At 34.4% G+C, this 23,416-nt stretch overlaps 1 protein-coding gene across 8 annotated transcripts in view; it reads right to left on the bottom strand.

Moving 5' to 3' along the window:
* Positions 1–23,104, bottom strand: part of Pkn (serine/threonine-protein kinase N) — a 60,694-nt gene extending 37,590 nt beyond the window's left edge. For 2 of the 8 annotated variants that reach the window (XM_070108542.1, XM_014245944.3), the window contains exons 1-2: positions 22,569–23,104; positions 21,400–21,842 (exon numbers count right to left, since the gene is read on the bottom strand). Coding sequence is in view for 2 of the 8 variants with exons in the window: in XM_070108544.1 (XP_069964645.1) it covers positions 4,469–4,537 (69 nt within the window). In the remaining 6 variants the exon portion in view is untranslated. Of the gene's footprint in view, positions 1–4,468; positions 4,682–9,381; positions 10,181–21,399; positions 21,843–22,568 lie in introns of those variants that run through there. The other 6 variants (XM_036367505.2, XM_070108545.1, XM_036367513.2 and 3 more) reach the window with 4 other exon arrangements.
* Positions 23,105–23,416: the final 312 nt, after the last annotated feature.

The raw sequence follows: 23,416 nt of genomic DNA, 5'->3' as shown, positions 1-23,416 counted from the left end.
GGAAATTTGTTTTGCTCGAACATATAAGCCATACATTTCTTGTGGGTAACCTTTGCATTTATGCCAGTGAAAGTTGGCATGTGAGGAAAACATAAACTGACACAATCAGTGCAAAAAACCACCCACCTAGCAGGATACTTTCATAACCACACATGTAACTTATATATATATTTATATATATATATATATGGTATATATAAAACTTTATATTTATAAAAATAAATAAACAAAACTCTACTAAATACGCTTCCTCGTTATGTTTATCAGCCGTGTTTATTAGAGAGATTAAAGTTTGGCCAGTGGAACCTATTGAAAAAATCGGGAAATTTTTTTTTTTTTTCTATACAAATTAATGCATTTGATACACATTGTGGAAACAACTCAAAGAAATTTTGCTCTACTACCGTTATAAAAAAGCTCAAAACAAGCTTACTAGTGTTTCTACGTATCAATGGATGCATAAAATGTTTTGGTAAGAATTTCGATCGGTGTAACTCTGTGATCAAAATTGACTTGGACTGGTCCATATAAAATGCGTGCGTAAACCAATCAATTAAAAAAAAATATGGTCCCAGATAGGTACAATCTTTTTTTATGTGCGTGTGAAATTTGATCCCCATATATCAATTAGTGTGTGTTAGACAGCTGTTTGTTTACGACGTCTGGCGATTTTTACCATGAAAAAAATTTAACAAAGAGTTCGGTTGAAATTTTGTATTCTCAATAGAATTTCGACTACCGAATCGTTGAAAATGTTGCGGAAGTGTTTTGAGGAGTCTAATTTATGATAAACACAAGTATTTGAGTGAAACAAACTTGAAAATCGAGTTAGCGTCAGAGAGATAGCAGAGGAGCTCAACATCTCTTATTGATCAGCTAAACACATTTTCGTTAATGTTTTGGGTATAAAGCATGCTATACTCGAACCAAAAGACCAGCATCTTTTGTAAAAACGACGTCGAGTAGCGAACTCTACTGAAGAAATTATTGACAACGTAGCTGGGGACCCTACATTTATGGAGTTTATGAATATGGCGTTCAAACTGTTTAACAGTCTAGCGTATCGTGCTCCAAAAGCTGAGCTGAAGCCGAAAAAACCTAATCAGCCGAGATTTACAACAAGTGTATGGAACATTTTGGCTCAGGAGTTTATTTTGAAGGTGATAAAAGAGATTTGTGTTAAAACACGTGAAAATGTTTTTTTTTTGTTGTCAGGCCGGATTAAATGTGTTCAGTTGGTATGTCCTGAATAACTAAATTGAAACTAAACTAAAAGATTTCTTATATTCATAAATATATTTAGGTCACCACCAGCACTTTCAACAATTCTTCGTACCTTCTTTAATATCAACGAAGCTCGAAGTTTAAGTACTTTAGTATTGTGCAGTGCCAAACTTTGCCATCGTGGCACGGCATTTTGTCTGCATTAGAGTAGAATGCTTTTGTATCACCCTGTACTATAGTAATGTACCTGCACACTTGCAAATTAAACGAGTGCTTCAATTGGGTTAAACGCATAAGTATGTAATCTTCTAGTTTACAACTGCGTCTTAAGCAATCAATCAGCCAAGCTTTAAGAGACGAAACAAAAGAGTGTTTAACGTTGTACTGAGAAATTTAATATTTACCCGTCGTGGTGCAATTGCCGCTGTCACAATTTAGGTTAATTTCGATGCACCAAAACAGATGAATGAAAACAAGAAGCACCAAGAAATATGAGCCGAGACGCCACAACATCGCCGACAGTGCAGTCGGTGCTCTTATTAGAGAGGTAAATATGCTTATAAGTGAAAATTTGTTTGCAATGGATGATGTAATGGGATTACTCTGAATATATACATATATACATATATATGGGTGGAGGTAATTTAGTATGAATTAACTTATAATGACTGCACTTGCAGAGGAAAACTGCTGACGAAGTCTTAAACTGCACGCAATTGAATGTAATCTAAACAACACTAGTTATCATTCAGTTCATTTACAACAACTTCAAAATTGTAATGCAATTATATAATAAATAGGAAATTATTAAAGTAATATAAGTTTGGGAAAAGTTAAATTAAAATAATGTGTGCATCTTCATACTCGTACGTTCGCATTTGTGTGTGTGTTGGTATGTACATTGACATTACGTAATGGCAAGTGACTAATTTAATCAAAGTTTAGTATATGAATTGTTTCTGAGAATACGCTATTATAAATACGTTTGGTAAAGAGATCAGCTTTTCCCTGAAATCATCAGAAAAATCTCCCATAAACCACATAGTTATGTATATATAATATATGTATAGTTATTATTCGTCCAACTAAAAGCGCGCACACACACAGATTCATAATTTTTATAGGTGTAAGACAAAAGCAGAGACGATAAGTAAGGTTATGAACGAAATTGCAGTAGCTCGATTATTGCATGTAACAATAGTTGAAACCATTGCGAAATTACTATATCACTTTTTTACATGTATGTATGTACTCTTACATGCATACTCACAATAGGGTAACCCTTGAAAGTTAAGCTCTTCGCAAAACATGAATAAAAACTCTATAAAATAAAGAAATTATATATATATTTTTAATATTAATTGAATATTTTTTAGCCAACTCAAATATTTTTAGTTTACTACCATATTAGCAGTTGAATTTCATATACAGAGCCCATATAATACAAAAGGCCATTTTAGATACAAAAGGCTTTATTTATATGTACTGTTGAAGATTATTTTAAAAAAATCTAAACTCATTGTACAAATAAGTACAACCCTAATATCAATGCACTCACATATTTACAGTTTGTAAACTAGAGATGTTGGCGCAGTGTTTCTAAGCTCCCCGATGGGGCTGCCACTTTTATAGCTTCCACTGTTTACCATCCGCATTACATGACTCGAAACACTTTGTATATACATACAGACATACATACATACACACATACATACATACATATGTACATTCATGGGGTATATGAATGCAGCTCTGTATTGCCCTCTATCAGCTTTTGGAGGAAGTGTTGTGATAAATTCCCACTCATGCGCAGACACTTATGCAAATGATGCGATGATGGCAGGCACATACACACACACGAGCCAACGTGCCTGATGCAGTGCGCGCTTTTCCCCAACACTTACATACGATACACAGGCATACACTCGTACATATGTATGTGTGTACATGCATCCAAGTAATTTTTTCATCAATTTGCTTGTTACTTTTGTATTAATTTTTCTACAATTGCTTATTTCAGAAATTAAAACTTTTTCTATGGAAATGTTGATTAAACACGTGTCTAGAAATGTGAATAGGTATGTATGAATTTGTGCATATGCGTTAGGGTGGTTCATTTTAAGTGTAACATTAATGTTACAAATAACTGGCGTTTACACCTTCGCTTGGGGCTTCGCCGAGCTTCTCGTCCGATTAGTAATATAGTGCATATGTAAATGTATGCGTGCAACGATATAAAAATTTTCAAATGGCATTAATCCGTTACATCGAACTTAAAATTTATAAATTACACACAGTACATATAGAAATATATATTTTTTTTAACTTTAAAAAGTGTAAAAGATTTTTTCATGTTTGCAAAGAAAACGACAGCAATAAAAATAAATATTGTTTTTGATTTCGCTTTTTACGATGGGTTACAAAAAGAAACATTTACGGATGTGGCAATTCACTAAGCAACATATGTATGGACACATGTTTTAGTGTACGGATGCAAGAACAGCTGTGACACATTATTATGTGCGACCGTTTTTATTATTGCACAATTTGGACTATAAAAAAGCGGAATTAAACCAAACAGGTTTCCTTTTAATTTTTTTACAAGAAAAAGTTCGGTGTTTAAAGAAAGAGGTGCTGTTCCAAATGTGAATGCTCATTATGCGAGTATTAGCTAAGACACTTACTTATTGCCCTTAAGATAACCGGAAAAACGTCAAAATTATTCAAACTTAATGATCTAACGTCGCGGTCGACAGCCGAACTCGCATTCTCATAGAATCTGTCAACGGTTTGGAAGAAAACTAAAACGTATAACGCAAATAAAAGGGAGATCTTGACCAAGAATCTCGAAACTAACGGACAATTAATCTATGCCTTTCTGTCATTCTGGTTTTTTAAGTCTAGTGTCAAATTATCATTTTATCTTTGTTCAGTATGGCTTGACATATCAACATGAAAACAGCTTTACTCCAAATTCAAATGCAAAGTATTAAAAAAAAAATAAGTAAAAGTCCAGCAAGATCTCAAACCAATCAATATTCATGCACATTTTTACAAATCCAACATACTTCCGGTTTTAAAGATATATTGGTGCTTCACAATGGATTATTAAAAATAAAATTTTGTGAAAAATAAAAATATGTGCAGCTTTCGAAAATGCTGTAAAAAATTATTTACTTATATTCATACAAAAACGAAATGAGCTAAAAATAATATTAGTAGTAGTACTAATATCTGTACGTACGTGTATATATCCTTTAATGCGCGTTCGTAAATCCTTTAAGAAAACCATATTCATTGTAATGGACGTCATAATTCAAACTTAATCACAGCAATTGGTATTGTAGAAATTATTTTTAGTTTTAAACGTAATAAACACAGCACTTTGGACATAATTTTATGGTTCAACTATAGCTTTTGAGGTTTTTTTTTGTGTGGTTAGTAATATTTTGTTTTTCTAAACGGAATCAAAAAATTGCATATAAAAAATTAAGTAAACTTTTCAGCACTGATAATAATTTCTAAACCTCTCACATTTTTATGTATACACGAGTATGTATTTTTATGTATACACTAATCACTTAAGGTTTCTCAATGTCTTCCGCAACGCAAATTTTCGCCGATCGCAAGTGTTGTCGCCACAAATTGACAAACTGTACAGCAACGTACGTGCTAAGAGGTAAAACTACAACAAATGACGTATATGAACGCTTCATTATTTTGATTTAACCATACAGTTGTAATGAGAATTGTCCAAACCAATACTAAATCGCAAATTACGCGCAACAATGAATCCGCCAGCGTCGAAAAAATACACAAAACGAAGTGTGAAAACGCTTACGAAGCGCAAATTGTAATAAAGGCGTGGGCAGACACCCAAAATAACACTCGAATGTATTAAAAAGAAAAAACAAAAAAAAAACAGACGAAAACAAAAATGTTGAGAAAAACCCAATTGACGAATTTAACAGCGCAGAAAAGGCGAAATTAAGGCAAATAAAATATAAACAAGTGTATTGACGTTCGTAAAGCGTCGATTTGGTAGGAAAAATTTTCGGGCGACATTGAGTCTTAAAGCTATACGCGTACTTCGTGGACAAATAGGCGAATTCACCAACCGAAAACAAGAAAACAAATACAAATAATAATAACAAGATAAAAAAAAGACACATTGGAAAGGCGAACATGCGGACCTGATTAAAATAGAAAAATTATAATAAACATCAAACGCGACAAATAGCGAGCTCATTGAATATTATGCACCCATAAGCGTCTATAATTTTTTTTCATATTAAAATTGAGATTTTCCTGCTACAAATGGAGTATAATATAATATTAACACATACATATGTATAAAGGCAAGCCACAAAAGTGCAGAAAGAATCCATGCATCGCGTGACACTCTCGAAGAATTATTCGATTGAGAACAATACTTGGTCCCAATGCATGGATCGCATGCACCTTTTAACTTTCATTAATATATATTTTTTATATTTTACTCATTGCATTATTTATACATTGGTTTTTAAAGAGCAGAATGTTGTTAGTACACAGAAGATCATCGTTACATTTTTCCTCTCTTGAGAACACCAAAATACAAACCTGAAAGAAAAGAGAAAAATTGTACTTTTAGTAAGTAAATAGAAATGATTATTAAGCTTAATTTCAAAGATAAAAACAAGAAAAACGTCCTTATCTTGATTTTTATTGGTCATTTTGTATGGCAGCTGTATGTTATAATTGTCCAATCTAACAATTTCTTCGGAGATTCTACTGGTGCCTTGGTCAATAATCCATGCCGAGTTTTGTGAAGATAGCTTGTCAAATAAAAGAAAAGTTTCCCTACAAGGACTTGATTTCGATCGGTCCGTTGGCAGCTATATGCTATAGTGGTCTAATATCGGCGGTACCGACAAAGGAGCAGATGGGCATGGCTATATCGACTCAGCTCGTCACGCTGATCATTTAATTTATATAAGTATGTATGTATTATATATAATTTATACAGTCTCCGACGTTTCCTTCTAGGTGTTACAAACTTCACGGCAAACTTAATATACGATGTTCACTCTCATGAAAATACCTACAAGTAGATTACCGAGCGCTAAGTAAACCCTGTTAAGTAATAAAAGAGTATTACTCGTAACATAATGTTTTTTTCTAATAACTAGCGGCTACAAACTACGACAAGAATGTGATATCTGCCTAATTAATAACGGTTTCTGTCTAGTTTTCTCTTTCAAGTTAAGTTTCAATCGAAAAATCTACTTGTGTTTCATGTACGATCGTAGGTAAAATCTGTGATAATGAGAATGATCAGTTGCTGCATGTGAAGTCATTCTTTCTAATGCCGGCAAACATTTTGGCGCATGTCAAATTATGTTACAACAAAGCTTCTTCTTCGAACTTTTCTTCTTATAATTTACTCAACGGAATGAAATTAAACCGAAAATACTAAAAACTAAACACTACGAATTCATATGCAAATACCATAACAGTCTGCAACATCTTTGGTGCAACCCATTGGTGCTTGTGCAACAAAAACATAATATGACAAAGAAACACACTACAAAAGCAAATGTCTTACGAGTTTTCACTCGATATACAATATTTATGGAATTGTCTGTAGTCCATTTCAAGCGGAGCGTCTAAAATTTTATAATCTCGACAAGTGCCACAAAATTTCCCAACAACAAATAAACAATGACAAAAGTCGCCACAAACTATTAACAGCAACCTGTCCGTACTTACTCTAACCGTAACAGTGAGTTAGTAGAGAACGTTAACGTAACGGTAACAGTATACAAGTAATCATATAATGTTGCATAAATTAAGTTTTTGTTTACTGATTTCACGTTATTTTTGTTGTTTCTTTTTATTCGTATCTTCCACCAGCTTTGGATTGTGTTGCAACGTTTATATGAGACGAGCGCTAGTTTTTTGAGACGCCTGAAGCATTTGATGAGCATTGTTACATGTGATGGGCTCTGTTAGGAGGAGAATAGGTAAGTAGAGTAGAGTAGAATGTTGGTCAATATGGATGGGAAAATGTTGCCCAACGTTAATGCACTTGCATACTCGTAATTCAGTTGTTTCAAGCGAAACAGTAGAGCTGGCGTACATAAGTATTATGGATGTCTGTAGTTAAGTTAATGTGGTTTTTTTGTGATAGCTGTGCAATTCATTCTCAACTATTACCGACTTTGTCGACAAAATGATAACATTGCAATTCTTATTGGAATTAATGAAAATCAGGGAAGCATTTACATTAGAGCATTTGCAATTTCTATTCTCATTGTCAGTCTTAACATGATTTAATATGGTTTCAATTACCATTGTATTGTTAAAATAAAGCAACTACTGAAAATAATCAACAGATCTTGATGTCTTCTCTATATGGACAAGAAAAATAAGATCTAGCATCTGATGGTAATACGTTATATTTCATATTGCAAATAGAGTTTTATTCTAATTACTTTTCAGATGTGGCATCCATTACAAAATTAAGAAGAATCGACATACGCGAAAATATATGTATAGTGCAAAAAAAAAATCAACCGAATTTAAAAAATTGGTTCCTAAATATGGGATATAGAATCATGTGCGCCAAATTAAAACCAAATCATTCAGACATAAGCATCTTCGCTACTACTCATCACGACGATCATTAATCGATAACCTAACCCTATACGGATTCGTTTAAAAACCCGAAGCACTTTTTTCAATACAATAGAGATAACACCAAAAAACTACAATCTTAATGATTCTTCCGGTGTCAAAAACCATTACAAGTATATAAACAGTTTCTTTAATTCTATAAGAAGCGAATTACCATGTGATCCAAAATTAAACGGACTGAACCATAAACTGCACGCGCAAACTGAATCGATAAAATCCATCCACTTCTGTTATTTACGATAACAACGAAAGTGTTAAAGAAATCGTACTTGAAAATAGTCGAGTTGGCATTTCAATTTGTCTTATGGATCGACTCAATACATTTAGGTTAATGTTTTGGGTATAAAGCGTGTCAATGCTTGACTCGTACCACAAGACCCGAATCTTTTGCAAAAACAACGTCGAGTAGAGAACGTAAAAGAGATGCTTGGCAACGTAGCTGAAGACGCTTCATTCATTAAACGCATAATTGCTGGTGACGACACATGAGTTTACTATGAATATGACGTCGGAAGTGCCTAACAAACTAGCGCTCTGAGCCGAAACTGAAAAAACAAATTTCGATGAAGAAAATGAAGGCGTTTCCAGCCGAGGCTTAAATGTATGGAAAATCGGATTAAGCGTTGAAATGCCTGTATTGGCGCAGGAGTATATTTTGAAAGAGATAATAAAGATTTGTATTCTTGTCAAGCCGGCTCACACTTGATCAGATGCTATAAAATTGTTCAATTCAATGTTTATGGTATGTCAATCGTTTCCCGTTGTTTAGCGTCTTTATAGCGATACGACCATTAACACCTGATAGCCACAGCATTGATGTGTTTAACATGCGAAAAGCTTCTTTTAGCCTTAATTCGCAATATAGGACTCTTCAGAGTGCTGATGTTGCTACTGATGAGTTCGACCTATTTACATTCGCACCTAGATAACCGCTACAACAACAATCTACCTATTTACATTCAATCTTAGCATCAACAATAAAAATCTTTCTTGGCTTTCTCCAGCAAACATATATTTATGTAACTGTAGGTGCATATATCAGTAGAAATGTGTGACAAACGAACTTATTTGAGTGCAAGTGGTGCTATCGAGTGCAAGCCAAAGCGGTGAAAAGTGCAAGCAACGATCTAAATATTCCGAAAATGTGCCCAATTCTACTGCGACTGTTGTTGTTGGCATGTCGTATGTAGTACGCATGTAGGTATGTATGTGTGCACCCATTGCCTACTTGCGATGAGCTTGTTTTGCACGTCAGCATGCAAGGTGTCCGAATTGGTAGAGAATAAATTTAAAACCAAAACATGTATACACAACCACTACACACACACATACATACATACATATGTACATTTACACGTGAATTGATTTTTCGTAAATATTTGGCAGTACAATATTTATGGCAATAAACAAGCAATAAAGCCGAAAAGGAATGCGAAAAGAGATGTGTGTGCATTTGTTTAATCTATAAATGGCGCTTACTTTTTATCTTTTTCGCGTTCTGCGGCCGAGAACGAGTTTTTCATCACTATCGCACAGCGTTTAATAAAGCGAAACTTTTCTTTTAAGTGGACTCGTTGCACTAGTCGAAAATATTATGAACACGATTCTGCTCAAACACGAAATTGCACGCGTGGGCGTATGCCAACACGGCTGCTGCTGCGTTCTGTGACAACAGTTGACCATGAACTTTGCGCATTTTTATTTCCCGATAGCAGCTTGCGTTCGGCGCTCTCCGAATCAAATGCATTTTCGTATTTTTTTATTGCTACTCACTCAAGTGACACACTTCACCGTGGGCTGTAATGCGGAATGCACGCAGCATTTGCGTTTGTATTGTGTGTGCGTTCGCGTTGATTTTTAAGGTATTCCTACTCGAGTTTACCACCGTACGGCAATATGCGTCATCAGGAGCGCTTCAGCAGGCGATCAAATACATGCACGCACACGCATTCTCACGTAGAATGACAACGGCCGTTTCACGAAATATATTAATAATGACAACAACAACACCAACACATATGCATGAGTGTCACTTTGGTGAATAATTGAATGCAGATAGCAATAACACCACCAAATAATAAATAAATAGTAATAGTAGACACAACTTTCACGACAACGGTGGCGGTGACGGAGACGGCAACAACAACTACGGTCGCACTACAAATTTTAACCGTAAAAGCGAGCGTCCAGCCGATATGTGGCTGTAATGTTTCAAGATTTCGTACCGAATGAAGGCCAAATATGTACGCTGCAAGTGCCGCCAATCGACGACCGGCTTCGAACGCTACACGAGACCAACTAAATTCCAAGTCAACAACAAAAAGCCTGAGTAATGCTAACAGTCACACCATCATGCTCGTGTGTACCTCCAAGCAGAGTCTATCAAAGCACAAACAGTGGACAAACGTTTACCTCGTACACATATCTCCAGCGGAAGAAAGAAAATACTAACAAAAGCAAAGACAAAGCAGACATTGTGAAATGAGGAAAGAAAGAAAGAGCAGTGAAAACAACCAAACAGTTCAAAACAACAAATTTAGACTCTGAGCACGTCTTCCAGTCAAGCTGAGCTAAGCGTACGAGAAACAATAGTGCCGTCACACAGACAGAGAGGAGCTCCAAAGCAAGACGTACGCTGTTTCTGTATGCCAGAGGAGTAAGAGAGCAAATAACGTTGTTAAAAGTATTTTACGTATGCAGACGCTCGCAAGTGTCTTAAGCCACAATTTGATAAGCCATTGTTTTTGTGCTAGCCTTTACGCTGCATTAAGGGATATTTATAGATAAAGGAAGACGGCGTGACTGCTGCTGAGAAGTGAATGGGTTTATATTTAAAGGCATCGGAATTTTGAGTGCCGCATTAAAATAAAAACGATTTTAAAGTGGAATGTCAGCCTGCTTAAATAAATACCAAAAGAATATAAATTGTCATATTTTTATCGAGGTTGCACATGTCTTACATATCTTAGGACTAGGTATGTTGAAAAAGCAAAAATTGGGGAGTTGTAATGTTATGCTCAACAGAAAATCTCTTTGGTTCCCTTTTCAGCAAATTTTAGGAGCAATGAGCTTGCTTTGACAGAGTTCTTTCTAAAATTGAAGTTGACCTTTTTCGTGCTTAAAATACTGCAAGCCAATGGGTTAAATTGAAGTCGTCATGCAAATGCAGGACCTTCTTGGTGATCTAGGGAGTACGCTACGACCGCTTTTTTTATATATAATATAAGTATATATTATTAGAAACGGAATCTTAAGATTTTACAGAGTATTATTAATACTTTTTTTTGTTTGTGTTGATATAAAAAACCACAGCATTTATAAAAACAAAACCCAATAACAATAATATTAACTCTTAACACCTGCAACTACGCTGGCGATACGTTGTAAGCTTTTAGAATTTAGTGACATGAAGTTTTATTGCCAGTTTATTGTACTTTCACAGCGCTCTCAAAGAATTTCTTCAGAATGCTGATGAAACTGCGGACGCGTGCCACAAGAGAAGTAATGATTGTATGGCGTTGCATTCCAATATGACAAAAAAGCCTACACATGACACATACCCAGTAGAGATAGCTAAGCCAAGTACAATATAAGTAAAGCCTCTAAATACAGTGACAGTAAAGTTGTCAAATAATAAAGCGAGAGTAGTAAACAAACTAGATATGGAATTTAAAGGTTGATCTAAGCCAAAACTATTTAAAAGAACTAAGAAAAAGGTGTGGTTTTATAAGTAATTCTGACAGCTAAGGCTAGGGCTAACAGTTATGTTATCTGTACAAGACCTGATGAACAAATAATGGACTGCAAAAATCTATATTAATTTAAGATAATCTCAATATTCCACCAGGGTTACACATGATAGATGATGTCTAAGTGCTTTTATTATTTTTTTATTGTTACAGTTGTGTTTGTTAATATTTTTATCATAGTTGTAGTTTGTCATACCGCAATTCTCGGAAAACAACCGCTAGTTGGTACCACTGTATACGTGTGTGTGTGTGTGTGGGTATGGAGACTCACTGGAGCCACTACTGCAGCTACAGTGCCACAAAGCTTCCATGTGCCTTTCAGTGCGTGTGTGTGAGCTCGCTGCACAAAGCCACGAACGAGTTATTGTATGAGCATAAACTTTAATCATTCATCACGCGACTGAATGGTTGATTTCACGCTTTTGTTGTTGTAATGTTGCAATTGCATTTTCCATGCTCAAACACCCGAACACACATCGGCTCAGAGTCATACAGCAGATGTATGTGCATACATTTTATTTGTCTACTTGTGGATATGCCAATTAAAAGAGCTCATAGAAATTTATAAAGATGTCATAAACGATGATATTCACGACCCACATAAACAGCAGTTTGTTTTCTTTTTTCTCTCTCCCTTTTCCTCAGCAGAAAGTGCCAGTGCAATTAAATCAAACCACATGGATAACTTCCAAATTAATAAATACTTCGTGGAAATGCCCCGAACTATTTGGGTATTATTGGAACTCAGTATGAATAGTTGCGGTTGTCACCTACATATATATATGTTTCGAAATCATTCATCGAATAGTTCAGTTTTCTATATAAACACGAGATCATTAAAAAATTAATGCCTCCGCATCCCAATGAGGATGAAATTATGAAAACTAATTTAGAAAACATCGATTTGAGATATCTAAAATTTGCCTACTAACGGAACAACCAGATAGTTCTGAAAGCTAGAAGAAATCCGCATAAGAAAAAGAGATAAGTTGGTTTAATGCGCTTATTTTTCACAGTTGGAAAACTCGTTTTAAAATATATTAAGTACTTTAAAAATCGACGATTCATTAAAAAAATAGAATTCCCTTGATCCCGTAGCCGATCTCCAGGAAAACCTCTAAAAACTCAACAAAAAAAATATTATTACTATAAATTAATATAGATAATGATCGAAGGATCACAGTCAAAATTGTGATTTTTAACAAAATGCTAGCTTCCCAAAAAAATAGTTTTTTGTGAAAAAATTTACACTTCGAAATTATCAAAAATTGTATTCCTTCTATCATAACCTGACAAATATACTTATGTATCTAAGAAGGTCATGTGAAACGTGCAATTCAACACACCGACTGTGAAAACAGCGTTTCCAGAAAAACGGGTTTAGTTAGTTAGTTTAGTTAGTTTTGGGAGCCGACGAATCAACTTCAAATTTTCAGAGAAAATATTCAAATATATGTGCATTTTATATTTATATAATAAAAATAGATTGTTTGAAATTCACAAGTGTATATAACGCTTTCATGCGATGGAAAGTATTTTTAAATATTCAGCAGAAATCTTTCTGAAATGTTTAGTTTCACTTCCACATTGTAAATTTCAATTGAAATTGAACCCTTCTCAAAAATGTTGGTAAGACTAAGCTTTATTCAGCCTCCATAGCTTAAGAGCCATATTCACTAATTCAGTTATCGGATTAATTTATCAAATTATTTTTAACAGGTGACAACTCTTATCAAAAAATAGATTCCTAACATTTCTGTCTTAAGAGTAGTATTTGTATGCACTTTTACATAAAAAGCCTCTCGCTTACCTAAATGTAAACTTAAGCTCTCTTGATGAGCGTACATACTCTCTCTGTAACCCCCTGAGATCTGGAATGCTCGTAACTGACCAACATTTATTTTCACAAATCGATAAAATGTACAAAAATGGAAACGAACCCACTAAGCCGATTTAGAATTGTACCGCCATTTCGCTGTTTGACAGACGTTTTTACTTTCTTTTGAACTGTGTGAAAAATTCGAAAGCGAAATACAGAAGACTCGAGCTTCTCTTCGCACATCACAGTGTATGTGCAACGGGTGCAATAACTTAGGGAGGACAGCCACCATCCTATTAAATCTACCCTCATTAGCGTAAAGCCTACGGGAAGCCATACATGGTTTGACTTGTAGGTGATGACAGCAGGCAATTCTTTGCTTATCGAAATGCATGGGGGAAAAGGAAGGCAGTTAGAAGATGGAACTATAGCAATGTTGCCAATGCATCATAAGCTGGGTTGAATGAGCTTAATCACGGCAATTTAGGGGGAGTTCCTTCAACTCTTGTGGCACACACAAAAAAATTATTTGTTTTTTAGAGAAAATTTTGCAAGTAAAAGTGAAAGAGCCGCCTCGCCTATGCGTCTAATTGAGAATTTTAATGAAAAAGAAATGCAATGAAAATCATTTAAGCTAAACACACTCTATTACATACATCGAAGACATACATACATATGTACACATATGCAATTGCTTTAATATTTAAGCGCGTGTTTTTTCGCATATTTCTTTATGCTGTGAAAATGATTAAAAAAAGCGAAATTTATGTAATGCTGCCGCAGCAGACCAAAGAAATCAAGCTTCATGCAAAATTAATTACACTCATAGCGGTTTTTAAAGAGACAAGTCAAAAGAAAAACGCAACACCAACGCTCAGTTGCCATACGAGTGACAATCGCCATTTTATTTTATTATACCCAATCGCAATGTCTTTTATGGGTATTCTGCAATTGTTTTAAAAACCCAACGGTTCTTCATTTCAGTGTAATGTAATTAGTGTACGAAATAAACTACATGGTTAGCTCAGAGAGGGCATCCTCAGAGAGTGCACGTAGGAAAATGTATTTGCTCCTCCAGGAGTTATGACCCAACACGTGTTTATACTTTTTTTGCTGATTTAATTAATACACACGTCATTTCGATGGAATTGTTTCAAGTTAATTTTTGTGTCATAGTCCTAATTATATTCCAAGAGCGGCACAATAAACCGTTTATTTCCAAAAACAAACGTTCTTATATTCCCACTTGTTTCGAAATCGACGTTAGAACGATAGATAGTGCGATGCTCGAGTCATTGCCATTGCAGTTCATATGATCTTGAGTAGATTCCTTTACTTTCAAGAACAAATAACTTCACATGTAGCTTACAGTAGCGGACAAAACATTTGCAACTGAAATATGACAATATTTGCAACTGAAATATGACAATGAAAATTCTGTCGATTACACAATCCGTAATTGCAGGAGACCTACTCTTTTAATTTTATTTTAAACGTTGAATGTTGAATAAGTTAAAAATATAAAAAATTTATTAAAATTTTACAGTTTATTTGTTTAATGTATAGTAAATAAATTTTAAAAAAAATTTCACATCTATATTCAATAAGACAAAAAAAATTGCAACTCAAAGATTTTTTAATAAAATTTTGTGGCAAACCCATTACTCTAATAATTGCTTTGGTTATTAGGCTATCCACTATGGTTTGGATTATATTTCTCCATGCCTCCGGGACTCTTTGGAGAAACTGATCAGCATTTGCCACATTAATGCGATCAAGATCTGGAGATTGTGGGGTCCACTCTATTACATCTATTTAATTCCTCTGGATCCATAATTTTCAGAGCTTTGCCATATGCTTAGAGTCGACTCACTTTAGTCGCATTTCCCAATCAGCATGTGGAAGTATTACAGATTTCATAATGTCTCTGTAGATGTACCGATCCATGGTACCATTAATATGATGAAGTGGCCCCAAACCAGAAGCTGAAAAGCATGCCCAGACCATAACATAGATAGTGCCTTTGTTTGACTGTTTTTAGACAATATGAATTTTTAAGTTGTTTGTTTCGTGTGCGCCGAACGAAACACACGTCATCTCTTGCTACCAAATTAAATTTGGCCACCTGCTTATCAGAAATTCTATATGGTCCTTAGCCAACTGTAATCGTCTTAATTGATTACGTTTGCTAATAAGGTAATAACACATTTTGAATTGTTTTCATATATAACCGCCAAAAGGAAAAAATATCGCAATAAACATTTCAAAATGCATATGTATGTAACTTCAATGCTGTAAATTTAAAAGCAATTCAAAGGAAAAATGTCATTGTGAGAGAAAAAAATCTATGACTTCCTCTAGTTGCAAATATTTTGTCCGAGACTGTACATACTGAAGTATATCCCTTCGATGAGTTTTTTTGACAGATAACCGAATATCCCGAAGAAATATGTCAGAATTTACAGGCGCTCGTGTACTTTTGCTCCCTTACTTGTTTTGCAAAGCAATGAAAAAACTCTAAATTGAGAAAAAGTTGCGGTTGAAAGCAATTAAAGTATATTCATATTGTAGCAGTGTATTTAATTGAAATGAAAATGATTATGCGATGCGATGCGATGATAAGAGACAGTCATTATTACAATGGCTGCGATGTGGCAGAGCTTGCAATAAAAATATCCAATAACTTTAAAATACGAATACCTGCAGCTTCGGCAGCAGGCGTATGTCACCAACTGAAATTTTACGATATTCTCTCATATACATCAATATGCATTTACATATGTTTGTATGAATGTACCTTGGCTGTGCAGCGGACTGACACGGCATGAAGATAAAGAAATGAGTGCAGAAAATGAAAATTATTTTAAAAATGCAAAAAAAAACCGTACAATGGAAGGAACATTGTTTTTTTTTAATAAAAAATATTCGTTCATGTAATCGGCAACATATTGAACAAATAACTTGGCCTTAAGCCTCTTCAACTTCTTAGTTGAGTCAGGATAGATTGTAGCGGGTTTCAAAAAACGTTCTAATACGTTTACTGCTATTATATCGACGACACTGTGCTCCTTAACGGAGAGTATGCCGATTCCATGGTGTGAATGTTGCTCGAAGCACAAAAGAAGGCACTGACGGTGCGGAGAGTGGTTACTTGAGACCAAACCGGCGGAGCTTGTCAGGAATTTTAAGTAGGGAGGAACACCAATGAGAGCCTCCCGCACAGCCGGTATATAGAAAAAAGATGGAAAAATCCAGGATCAGGAGATAGAAATTCGAGATTTTATCTTATTTCTTCAGTTCTTCGGTATGGTATGAGTAATTAAAGAGAGATTGAAGAAGGTTTGTAAAATACTCGTACTGAATCTTGTTGTCGGCAGAAAACAAGTTAAATCAAGTTTCGCTATTCATTAGACTATTTTGGCTATTATTAATTTAAATTTCTTGGATAATTGATACTGGCTGAAATTTTTATTTTTATAAATCATACTGCGGCTAAGAGCATGCTTAAAGTTTTCTTAGAACCATGGTTACGTCGATATGTTACAACATTCAAGTATTTTTTTCTTACTGAATAAGTTCGATTATTATAATGATATCTACATACAACGGTCAAAATAATAATGAAGATATGTGATTATCTAGTGGCAATGACCAAAAGAGCGAGCAAGCAATCGAACGGTAACAAACAACACAAATCGATAAAGTCAACATTTGTTGAATGAAGAAATTATGCGCCAACACCAATGGGAGCAAAGTGGCAACACAGAAGAAATCGGCGTGAATTTGATGAAAGCGGTGCAATTGCATTTGTAGCAATCAAACCGTTGCAACGCGAATCGCTGCAACGGCAAATGCAATTGCAACAATAACAACGGCAACACATTTCCGCGGTCAATAACTTGACTGTTGCTCAGCAAAACCGCGGGAAACACATACATGCTTACATCATATACAATGTATACATAATATATATATATATATATACACACACACACACACAGCCATGTTGGCATCTTTCGATTAGCAAGTATTCGGTAGTTAGTATGTGAAAACGGAGAGTTTGAACTCTTCGCATTCGTTAAAGTCAATATTCGCTCGTCGGGCCTTCGATGGAATCGCTAAAAGTCACCAACACCAGTGTTTTTAAGACAGATGTGTGCAGGCGCCTTTTTATAGCTGAAACACAAAGCGTATCAGCAGCTAATTGCTTGGCGCGTCGCATTGCAACTTGCTGCCTTCAATTGCGAATAGTTGCGGTGATTAGGCCGCCCCTGCTGGCGCTTTCATCACCATCTTCCCTGCAGCAGCTGTCGCTGTTGCTGCTCTTTTTTTCTGTGGCTTTGCTGTGGCTGCGCTTTGATTCTGCCTCCGCCAAGCAAGTGCAAAAAACGGAGCAACAGCTGAGCATTTAAGTTGATCACTTGCAGCTTCCAAAGATGATTGCAATTTTGTGTTGCACGTTTTTAAAACTACACAGTACAGACACAGATACCCGTTTACATACATATACATATAACACAACACTACAAAATCAGCTATCTTTTTTTGTTGCACTGGATATCTTAACAAATTTCGTTGGTTTCAGGTGTCCAGATTATGAATCTGTTCCTGAAATTATTTAAAGTGCTGCTGTTTTTGTGATATTTTCATTTCTTATATTTTGACCAATTATAGCCTTATTAGTAACAAAATTAACTTTACCAGTCTTGATAAGGCTTCTGCGCTCTTTTTTTTGCGCATAAAAACTCTCAGACGCGGAAGTTTTGATAAAATCAAACGTGGAGCTATTTTCATTCACAGTCTACAAAATTTCCTGATTTTATGAAGGTTATGACTTTTCCGGAAACTTAAAAATTCTTGAAGAAAATATGAGTATCAAGTTAGACTATTTTCGCAATCATTTGTATAAATTTACGGATAATTAAAGTGAGAAACGGAGAGAGCGATTCCACTAGGATCGAAAAGTGATGGCAGAAGGGATCGCCCCACTATGGCAGATTCTTGCTGATCCTTAAAAAGAGATTGTGAACTGGAAAATTTAAAAGAAAAAATCCCATAAAAAGCGTTTGATTAAGATATTACATATGTTTTCTACATTTGTCTCTCTGTTTACTTCGATGCTTTTTGTAACGATGATTTTTTGTAACGTAAAATGAAAATAAAGATTTATATGATAAATATGATTTTTCAAAATTATTGTTGTCAAAGCAAGATTGTTGGACAGTTTCGACGTCATATCCATAAACCCATGTCTCGTCAGCAGTGATGTCGTCATTAACAGAGGTAAATGGACGACTCACGTGAGGCAAGTTTTCGATGACTTCACGAACTTCAATGAATTTGTGCTACTCAAATACTTGTGTTGGTGATAAAGTAGGCTCTCCAAAACGCTTTGCAACATTTTAAACAATTCCGTAGCCGTGATTCCATTCGAAACACACGATTTCAAGCAAATTCGTTATTAATTATTCTTTTTTGCAAGGTAAATATCGCCAAGAAACCTTTCGCGTCATTAACAAGCAGCTGCCAAAAGCACACTAAATGACATATGGAGATACAATTTTAAACGAACATAAAAATTTTTTTTACCAACCTATGAAATATTTGTAAATCGATTCCGTTTCCACGCGAAGTTTAAATCAACTAATCCGCGTCAAATTTGATCAGATGAACATACGTTTTGCGCGAAAGATTTTGTGGCGCAGTGTCAATACAATATACATACATGTGTACATAAGTGGTGCCATAGCACATATTTATACGGATTTTTTCATTTCATCTGATATTTTTAGCTGATTGTTGCTGAATAATTTATTTAATTTTGCAGTGTCTCACCTTTAACCCTTAGAGATTCAATAGAAGCAGTATTGGCTTGGATTGGATCGCTCAATCAGCTGCTGTTTTAACTTGCGGAACAGATATTTGCATTTCTAGTAGATACAACATGTCTGTGTGTTTGTTGAAAATGTAACAAAATGTAACAATTCCAAGCTTAATAGACTAGAATTCGTAACTACGAACCACTGTGTTGAAATGTTGTTGAACTAAACCTATTTCCATGATATTCTAAACCAACTTTGTTAAACTAAATTTGTAAAAAGTCAAAAAAGAGGCCACAACAACTACTCACCCTGTATAATATTGCGGCACAATGAAATAGCAAGTTGCAACTTGTTGCTGTTTGTCAACGACCAACATTTATGACTTCGTCCCAATTTCCAATGTTGCAAGAACTCGCATTTGCATGAAATGAGACCGGAATACCTGGGATGTACACCGCGAGCGAATGTGCTAAATATTTTTATGCATTACAGTTTGAATACCAGTACATAGTATGAAACTTGTAACCGTAGCAGCGGAAAGACTTCGCTATAATCCAAATATGGATGAGTATACACTTATTTTGGTACAAACCTACATACACATAAATGTAGGTATTTACCAAAACCTGATCTAATTGACTGAAACCGCTTCAGTTCAATTTTTCTTTAACCATGTCGCTAAATAAGAAGTACTGGAGACTTATAAATGCGTAGAGGGTATAACAACACCCCTGAGATCATTACAACTGGAGTTACTGATTTGCAAAATCCAATCACATGCATACATACACACGTTTGTATGTAGTAAAAATCCGAAATTATTAAACGAGGTTAACCAGCCGGCCAGTAACAGTCTCGCCGCGGCAGGCATTGACCGCTGAAAGAATATCGGATTTGATCAGACCTCAGTGGAGTGAAGTGAAACACACAAAACAAAATTTAATGAGTAAAATAAGAACAACCACTAAAAACAAAAACTTAAAAAATCTGTTGCCACGGCTAAAGAGCTCAGCATGCAAACAACAAAAGAAAGAACAAGCAGTACCTCTCTTACTCAGCGACAACAATCGAGCAACCTACTCTCGGTCATTATCATTGCTGATAAAAAATTAAAAACTGGTTTCGTTCGTCAAATGGTGGAGGATTTTTAGGAATATTGCGAAATTTTTTGAAAACATTCAATGAGTGCGTTGCTTTCGGGGTTTGACGAATGTTATCAAGTAATTATGGTGATAAAACGATTTAGATTTGCTTGTAGGTGTAGAGCTGTACACATATGTACTTATGTATATATGAACATCTGATTAGCAAACGAAATGAGCTTAACTTATTGGCTGTTGACCTAATGGAATTGAAAATGTTTAATCGACCCTTCTTTTTATATGTAATATAAATTACAGATCTAGAGCAGACAACAACATTTCCTTAGCTCTTCTAACAGGCACAACATATTATGAATTAGCATTGTTCATCAATCATTCAAACAACCATTCCCACAACAGTCGGGTCTACGTAACCGGAACGGACCAGACTTTATTCCGGCCAAGGACTGTCAACTCGTAAAATTGATATAAGTAGAATTTAAAAACATACATTGAATACATACAAGTATAAACCTATAACTTCAATTATTTGCAATAATTACTATTAGTTAATAAAAATACGCACAGATTACATACATTTTCGAATAAACTGTATTTTTTCATATTTCGAGATGAATTCAGGTGTGTTCTTTAATTAAACTGTTGTTATGTTTGTGATTTCTTCGCAATTGTCTCAGAATAAATATTTACGCTTTCCATATACAATAAGGGAAACGGTTTTGAAATGCCACATATTAAAAAAAAAGGTGCAGTAATAAAAACACATATGAGCAATACGTATTCGTACATAAGTAAAGATGTATGTACAAGACCGCCAAAGGAAGTCAACATAACCCGGTCGGATAGGATGGTAGGGGAATAGAGTAACCAAACTTTTGTGAGTGTCAGTGTAATCTTTAGAAATTTAACATGTAGAAAAACTAATTAAATATCTTTCTTTTGCGTAACATATCACTCTATATATTATATAACAACTATTTTTTTTACATTAATCACGTTCTTACCTGATAATATGAATCAGCCATGTTATCAATAGACTTCAAATAATGTGTTAACGTTGCTCCGTGAATTATATATATTATAAATGGTTTTCTTTCTTTTCTTTTGAATGTTGAAATCTATTACAACTTGCAAAACTAAAGCAGTGAGAGCACTACAAGTATTTATATAAACTGATAAACAAAAGATTTAAAAAAATTAATAACGGCGTGCACTTTCAGATATCAAAAATGCCATATAAGTTAATTTTCCGGACACTGAAACTTAATAAATTCGTTGTTCAATTAGTTATTAATAGCAGTCATTATTCATAATTTCTTTAACGTTCAAGATTATGATATTTTTCGGTTTAAGACAAAATATGAAGCAATTGCGGAATTTCACAATCTTTACATTTCATAAACACAGTGACTAGTTTGTTCGTTTCATTCATAGGCCGGAGAGGAAGCTGGAATTAAAGAAAAAAAATTATAAATGATTACATTTCAATATGGAAGTATGTATGTATGTTTAAAAAATATAGTCCAAGATATTTTAAATTAATTTATCTTTGTCAGCATATAGTCTACGCCGAAGTATTTAGTAATTGCAAATGCGAGGTTCGGTAATTGATGCAAATTGCATTCTCTTGAAGTTTTAATCGAAATGCTGAAAAATGGTATATGATGGGCAATAAAAATTATAGCAATAAGAGATGATGAAGGTATGTTCAGTGCACAATGGGACAAGCGTTTAAATATGTTTACATCGTGCTGCCTCGATTTTAAGATATGTTTAGGGTGGTCTGTTTGACAGAAATTAAATCTTAGTAATAATAAAAAAAAAGAATTGAAAATGATTTTACCGTTACATGTACAATTACGTTATTATAATATATATTATATACTATGTATATTATATACTATATATAACTTTGGATATCTAATGCACCACTTTATTAGGATATTGAAAGAACAAACAGACAAAGAGAAAACGTAATTGTACATGTAACGGTAAAATCATTTTCAATTATTTTTTTTATTATTACTAAGATTTAATTTCTGTCAAACAGACCACCCTAAACATATCTTAAAATCGAGGCAGCACGATGTAAACATCTTACACATTTTATTTTTGTTTATTATCTACATATGTTTATTGCCAGGTATTGAAAGCACATACAATTTAGAATTACCTTTTGGACACTGAAATAACAAGACACCTGCGGTGTGTGGTTTTCACAAGGTACAACTTCGCACCAAAAAAAAAAGTTATTAAATTGAACGCATAAATGGTACATATACTTGTAGGTTATTGCAAGTTTCACACAATTTTAATGACCATACATTTATTCAGGCTTCGTGCAGTACTGACAGTAAATGTATCCCTATTTTGTAGGCGAAAATTACAGCCTATAAATTTCTAGACTAACAGAATAGTAATTTTTTTATTTTACTTGCACACCCCAGCCTCCTTTCGAAACCCGTAATAGCAAGTTCTTTTCACTTCGCAATTATTTCACCTCACATTTGTATCCGAACTTTATAACGATTGTATTTGATAAATGCAACTTGCTAAACCGAAACAAACTACGACCCACGAGCAACCGTGTTAAATTGTTTAAAATTAAACGCGAAAACTTTACTAAATCCAATCAAAAATAATAAATTTTAAATAGAAAATAAAATATTAAGCACAACAGCTTAACAACCGACAACCAAATTATTCTCGCCTTGTTTCGCCGCAAACGAAGGCATGCAGTGCTACCAACACACCAATTCTTTCGTTGTTACCACTTTATTTCAAATTGCAAAATAAGCAGAATGCAGTTATGTGATATATTAATGATTTGAATAGATAAATAATAATGCTTAACACCTAAAATATATGGATTTTCTTTAGCATCTTAATTGCATGAGAACATTGAGTTATATAGAATGAAATTTATAATGCTATCTGAACATGCATTTATTAATACTTAAATGAAATAATTGCCTTCTCCTTTTTATGCAGCGAATTGAAGAGGTACTTATTTTATAATAA

The sequence above is a fragment of the Bactrocera oleae genome, chromosome 4 (assembly GCF_042242935.1).
Source record: "Bactrocera oleae isolate idBacOlea1 chromosome 4, idBacOlea1, whole genome shotgun sequence".
NCBI classification, from domain to species: domain Eukaryota; kingdom Metazoa; phylum Arthropoda; class Insecta; order Diptera; family Tephritidae; genus Bactrocera; species Bactrocera oleae.
The sequence above is the reverse complement of the archived record's forward strand: the minus strand, read 5'-3'. Positions and strand labels throughout refer to the sequence as shown.